The following is a 7044-nucleotide window of genomic DNA, read 5'->3' on the forward strand; positions in this document are numbered from 1 at the left end:
TGACAGAGTAGTCTGAATGCTAAAAGGTTAAAGTCTTAGTCCTAAAACAGTATCTAATACACTCTGTAAAGTGGTTGGGATTAGGAAGGGCCCTTGCTGTAGGAACCTTGCCAAAGTAGATACTAGAGTATTACTCAATCTCCAACTTGTCAGATCCTGCTGAACCATTCAACCCATGCCAGCATGGAAACTGGACATTAAATATTGATGTTGATGATGATGATGATGATGACGCTGATGGATATATGTATAAAAATATGAATTAGCGCATACAGTTGGCATTGGTTCAATATATCATAATAAAGGTTAGAATACTACAGCTGTGATGTCTTTTTATAATTCTAACCCTCATGGTAATTTTGTCAAGTTAGTGTCTATATTTCATAAAACATTTTCAAGAAATGAAATAATCTTATAAAAACCACTGAGCTTGATGACTTAAAACATTACAATTGCTGTTCTTAAAGATTCATTGTGTGCGTGTGTGTGTGTTGGCACTCCGTCGCTTACGACGTTGAGGGTTCCAGTTGATCCAATCAACGGAACAGCCTGCTCGTAAAATTAACGTGCAAGTGGCTGAGCACTCCACAGACACATGTACCCTTAACGTAGTTCTTGGGGATATTCAGCGTGACACAGTGTGACAAGGCTGACCCTTTGAATTACAGGTACAACAGAAACAGGAAGAAAGAGTGAGAGAAAGTTGTGGTGGAAGACTACAGCAGGGTTCGCCACCATCCCCTGCCGGAGCTTCATGGAGCTTTAGGTGTTTTCGCTCAATAAACACTTACAACGCTCGGTCTAGGGATCGAAACCGCGATCCTATGACCGCAAGTCCGCTGCCCTAACCACTGGGCCATTGCGCCTCCTAAAGATTCATTAGAAAAGCTGAAAATCAAAAATATTACTGAGACCTGTATCTAGTTGATTTCACTCGGTAAATATCGTGAATTTAATAAGCATTTGATTTCAAATTATCTCTATTTCTGCTTTTTTTTTTTTTTCTCACACTTTTGTTAGATCTCTCTATTAATTTTCATTTATGTACCAATTTTAAAGCATCCGGATAGACCTCTCTAATGAGCGGCTACAGCTTCTCCATAATATCCAGAAGGAATACATACAGGAGCGAGACAAAGTGAAAAAAGAGGTAAGAGTTTAAAGATCATTAACAAGTAGACCCATTTCTTGAAAACTTTTAGCTTTTTTTATGATACCCATTGAATTATGTCAAATCATCCTACTCATACTAGCATGGCAAATAGACTTAAAATGACTTTACATACAGATATAACAGAAGTAAATAGACACTCTTATATTCATTAAAATTAATTTAAATCTGGAATTATGCATTCAAATTATCTATTAATTATTATAATGTGAATATCTAATATTTAGTAGACATGTCCCCTTTGCATTTTTCAATTCAAAGACCTTATTAGGCATGCTGCTGATCAGATGACGAATATTCTCTTGAGGAATTTCTTGCTAAGTTTCATGCAGTAATCTCAAAAGATCTGGCTTTGAAGATACTTTCTTGTTCTTTTACAAAGTGTCCTGTCCATTACACCCCAGAAATGTTCAATAGGGTTCATATCTGGTGACTGCCTTGGCCATGGAAGCTTTTTAAGGCCATTCTCTTCCAACCAATCTTGGGTCATTTTAGCAATATGACAAGGAGCCCTATCTTTCATATCTTTAATCATTTTACCACTGGAGAAGATTGAAAGGAGTCCTTTCTGTAATATGGACACATATTTATCTGAGTTTGTTTCCCTCACACTCCACAAGCTCTGGTCAACCATTGCTCCAAATTGTTCCCCAGACTGTCACAGAATAGCTGCTGTGTTTCATTGTTGGCTGCAATCTTTTCACAACAAATTCTTGATCACAGAGTCTCTAGACCCACACTCGACCACTGTCAGAAAATACAGCAAATCTGAACTCATCAGAGAATATGACAGTGTCCCAAAATACTAGTGGCTTCTCCACCATCTCACTGGCCCAATCTTTTCTCTGCTTGATATTGGCTGGTCGAAGAAGTGGCTTCCTTCTTACTGCTCTGCCATAGTAGCCAAGTTTGTGGAGATACCTGACAGCTCTTCTGGGACTGACATCAACTTGTTCTGCTATGTCAGAGGCCTTGCAACAAGGGTTATCCTCCACACTTTTTTTTAACAACATGAAGGGTCCTGTCAGAGGACCCTGGTTGACCTGGGTGATGTGATGTGTACTCCTTCTCCTTTCTGGTGAATTGCACAATCACTCTATTAACTGTAGGATCCTAAGGTTTTCTGCAATTTTAAGCTGACTAATCCACCTTCAGATTGACCCACAATATGGTCCCTTTAAAATTCAGACAATTCCAAGGCTTCTTTTGTACATGACATCATTAAACAGTCACTTATAGAACCTGAAGCATAACAATGTCAATTAAGGAAAAATATAAACCTTTTCAAGTTTGGCGTTAGGAAGGGCATCCAGCTGTAGAAACTCTGCCAAATCAGATTGGAGCCTGGTGTGGCCATCTGGTTTCACCAATCCTCAGTCAAATCGTCCAACCCATGCTAGCATGGAAAGCGGACATTAAACGACGATGATGATGATGATGATAAAACAATGTTTTATGGGGTGTCTATTTACTTCTGTCATGCGTGTATGTGTGTGTATGTATGTATCCAGAATGTATATCTATTTATACATATTATTTACATATATCCAGATGTATATCCATTTATACATATAATTTATATACCATGAGGCTTTCTTAGAGCTGGATTTTCTACAGGGAGCAATACCCTTGCTTACCCCCAACCTCAGTTTCTAGACATGAGTGGTCCTGAGACCAAGGCTTCTGCCACAATTTTTAAGAAATGTAGGGGAAAACTAGCTCAGGAAGGTAGGGATGCTGCTCTCTGAGAGCCTTTCGGAGCCCCTCTACTGGGCAAGATGGTGTGAGGGCAGTTGTTATGGCATTGGCTTAGATCCAGCCACCCCCCATTAACGGAGACAAAACCTGGATTTAAAACACTGGATGATGATGATGATGATGATGATTTATATATATCCAGATGTATATCCATTTATACATATCACTGCATTCATGCTTATGCTTATCTCTACTTGTGAAAATGTCACACCTACCTTATGAAACATTTAACAGAAAGCCTATTAATGTTAGTACCACACGTTTTCATACTGTATTATTTTTCCAAAGGAGTATGTTGATGAAATATTTGAATATTTAATGGTGCTAATACTCTGATGACAATGTCTTTATTTTACATTTCCATCCTAGATTGCATCTGTCAAAGAGTATCCTGAGGCCAAAGCAGAACTGGAGAAACTTGAAGAAAAAGTGTTCAATTGGACCCTTAAGATCCATGATGTATGTGTTAAAATTCTTGATGAAGAAGAAATTTTGGCAAAAACACAGATTGATGGCATTCTTAAGCAAGTACAAGGTTGGTTTGTTTCATCATCTTGTTTACTCAGGATGAGAAATGTTAGGGTTGTGTTTGAGGATTATATTTCTTTGTGAATTGTCTCATTCAAAGAATTTTTTTTTTATTGGTGCTTGCCACAATCCTCTGGTTCATCAGCTCATGTCAAACTGTCCAACCTATGCCAGCAGGTGTGGCTATGTGATAAGAAGTTTGCTTCTCAACCACATAGTTCCAGGTTCAGTCCCTCTGCATGGCACTTTAGGCAAGTGTCTTCTACTATAGCCTTGGGCTGACCAAAGTCTTGTGAGTGGATTTGGTAGACAGAAACTGAAAGAAGCCTGTTATATATATATATATATATATATATAATATATATATGTATGTATGTGTGTGTGTGTTTCTGTGTTTGTCCCCACCCCCACCATCACTTCACAACCAATGTAAGTGTGTTTACATCCCTGTAACTTAGCAGTTCAGCAAAAGAGACAGATAGAATTAGTACTAGGCTTACAAAGAATAAGTCCTGGGGTCGATTTTTTTTACTAAAAAGCCTTTAAAGGCAGTGTGCCAGCATGGCCACAGTCATTTGAGTGAAACAAGTAAAAGAATAAATGAATGATAATGAATGATAATGAATGATAATGAATGATAATGAATGATAATGAATAAATGAATGATAATGATGATGTAGTGTTTCTTTCTTCTGTGATCAGATATTTAGTTCCGCTATATGACACCTTTTACTATAGTCCCTTTGCCACACAATGCCTTGAGAGTGAATCTAGAGGCTCTTGCGTGCCAGAATGTGTGTGTGCATATGTGTATATTTGATGACTAGTGTTGCTTTATTCTTAGCAAAAATTTGGTAAAAAAGACTAACGGAATAAATACTAGACTTTAAAAAAAAAAAAGAAAACAGGTATTGAGGTCCAAACCCTTCAAGTGGTGCCCCAGCATGGCCAATGATTGAAGCAAATAAAAGAGTAACACAATAGCTGTCTTTTTTTCTTACTGCGTGGAGAAAAATGTATTGTTTCCAAGAATCCTTCCTTTTGTAACAGTTAAGACTTTAGCAGGAGCATGACATCATAGTTGTGTCGGCTGCCTTTTGTTTATAAATGTCTTACACTTTTCCATTGGTCAATTTTACTGTCCATACATCGATTCTAATCTTCTCTTTCCCATGAAGAAAGGTTCTTAGAATCAGGCTTATGGCAGTAATAAAAACCCTGATTTTTGGGAAATTATTCAGTGACCCTTGGTTTGCCACATGGGACCTTGTCACTCATTCTGACAATGCTATTTTGCATTGTTCATCCTTCTTGACCTTATGTCATACCTTTCTAAACCTTTCCTTAGAGTAATTTTGAGGAACTGAATAAGAAAATTTTTCCTGTCATCTTTCTCATGACAGACTCTTTCAAAACATGTTTTTTCTTCTTTATGATAAGTACTGCAATTTTTCCTATCACTATTATGTTGTGATAAATTAATTGTAAATATTGGTGTTACATCTAGTCCTTCTCTTGGTATTTATCTGTACGAACTCTTATCGTATTATTATAAGGAAAATGATTTAGCTAAAGATTTATTTGTATACACTTTATGAAGTTATACTCAAGCTTTTGTCAACGAGAGAATACAGTCAACCCAGTATGAAGAAACGAAATAACATTCTTAAGATAAACATGACTTCCTAATTTCACTTTCACATATCTTCACCTTGCTATTAAAAACACATTTTCTTAATCTGTTTAAACTGTCTTATAACGGTGATATTAGTGGAATGTCGGTATCTTCAACATACATGTCGAACACCGTTACGAGTGTATATTACTTCTAACATTCTGTTTACGCCTCATATTACTTCTAGCGTTCTGTCTACACCTTACAACTAAATGATTGATAACCCGACATAACCAACATCCACACCGTTATACTTTTGATCTGATCAACTTTTTTTTTTTATTTAAAAAAAAACTCTTTTGACAAGAATCAGTCACAAAGTTTTGAGCCTTACAAATTTCTTTGTAAAAATGTTTATTATCACACCACATATCTAAGATGATATTAAGTATGCAAAAACAGGTTGCCAAGAAATGATTACTTTCCTTACAAAGATTTCTACTCAATTTCTACACTTGTCACCTACTCTTCCTTCTTTATCACTCCTTACTACCTGTTCTTCATTTTATTCACCCTCTCACCCACACTTCCTGTTCTTCTGTCCCCATTCAGTTCTACTCGTTTCGTATCTTGAGGGTCTATCCTGACACCTCATCACCACAATGTTTTATCTTTTTCCAGCTCCATCCTGAGTGCTCTCACCTATTTCTTTATAATGTATGTAGCAGGTGGGCGGGTCCATCTATTCATCCACCCATGTTTTGATATCATGAGATGGTTGTAAACAAGCATCATTGTCATACAACTGGTGTTGTTTGTTTCCACACTTCTGTGGAAAACGTGCCTGGCCATGGGGAAATATTACCTTATTTGGAAACAGCTGAGGATTGGTAACTAGAAGGGCATCTGACTGTAGAATAATATGCCTCAATAGATTCCATTTGACCCAAGCAAGGCTGGAAAAGTGGATGTTAAAGTGATGATGATGATCATGAGAAACTTAAATGCAGAGAAGCAGATGTGACATGTAGGGTACAACCATTAAGTTCTGGAAAACTGTTAGTTACATAAATGTTAGCATGGCTAACGAAAGTCAGTCTGGGGGTTGAAGGTATAAAAGGGTCCTTTTTTTGTTTCTTTTTATAAAAGTAATAATGAATTTTATGTGATGACAGTCACAATATAGTTTTCATTTTTTTTTTTTCTGATTGGTCAGATGAAGAAGAATCTGGTGTTTTCTATGATGCATTTGAAGATGCAGAAAGTTTGAAAGAATATGATGAACCAATGACTACAACAACAGCATCTAACCCGCACCTGCAGCATCTAAAAAGTCAGATAAACCGTATCCAACAGAAGAAAGCATCTTTTCGAAACAAAAAGGCAAGTTTTTTTCTTTTATTCACTGCAAAATCAAAGTTAGTCAAGTTCATAAGTCCAGTTAGAATGACTTAGACTGCAGGGATTTTATTTATTTTTGTAGGCTATAAGGGGCAGGTCTGGAGTAAGGAACAATACCCATAGCTTTTGCAGCCTCTCTGAGACCAGTGAGAATCATTACTCTCTGTAACAAAATTTTAATTTTTTTTTTTTGTCTTTGGTCAGTAAGTGTTATTTCCTATTTGCTTCTATCTAGAAATCGAAGGAAATGACTAATATTCCCTTCAAACTTTGCTTTTGTGACCTGGACACGAGTGTTTGAAACTCACCTCTTTTCCATTAGATTTCAGATAGATCCAGCACTGAGTTGATGGAGCAAAAATATCATTATAGCTAATATTCTGCTCAACCACAGATTTTGCTTGACCTTAACTACTTGAGCATGTTCCTTGGTGGTGGACAGTATGTGCATCTCTGATTGTGAGCAGGAGTAGAGTGGGAGAGCATCATAGCCATGTGTTGAAAGGGGTTCTTTGGGATTTGAATAAATGTAACAAAAGCAAAGTTTGTAGAAAATATTAGCCATTTTCCA

The 7044-nt window shown here is 36.9% G+C and overlaps 1 protein-coding gene across 4 annotated transcripts in view; it reads left to right on the forward strand.

Annotated features, from left to right (window-relative positions):
* Window positions 1-7044, forward strand: part of LOC106874241 (junction-mediating and -regulatory protein) — an 83911-nt gene that overhangs the window by 64106 nt on the left and 12761 nt on the right. For all 4 annotated transcript variants that reach the window (XM_089347026.1, XM_089347024.1, XM_089347023.1 and 1 more), the window contains 3 exons: window positions 1060-1150; window positions 3299-3464; window positions 6289-6455. In XM_089347026.1, coding sequence (XP_089203152.1) covers window positions 1060-1150; window positions 3299-3464; window positions 6289-6455 — 424 coding nt within the window. The remainder of the gene's footprint in view (window positions 1-1059; window positions 1151-3298; window positions 3465-6288; window positions 6456-7044) is intronic.

Source organism: Octopus bimaculoides, chromosome 2, assembly GCF_046866305.1.
Source record: "Octopus bimaculoides isolate indiv1 chromosome 2, ASM4686630v1, whole genome shotgun sequence".
Taxonomy (NCBI): Eukaryota; Metazoa; Mollusca; class Cephalopoda; order Octopoda; family Octopodidae; genus Octopus; species Octopus bimaculoides.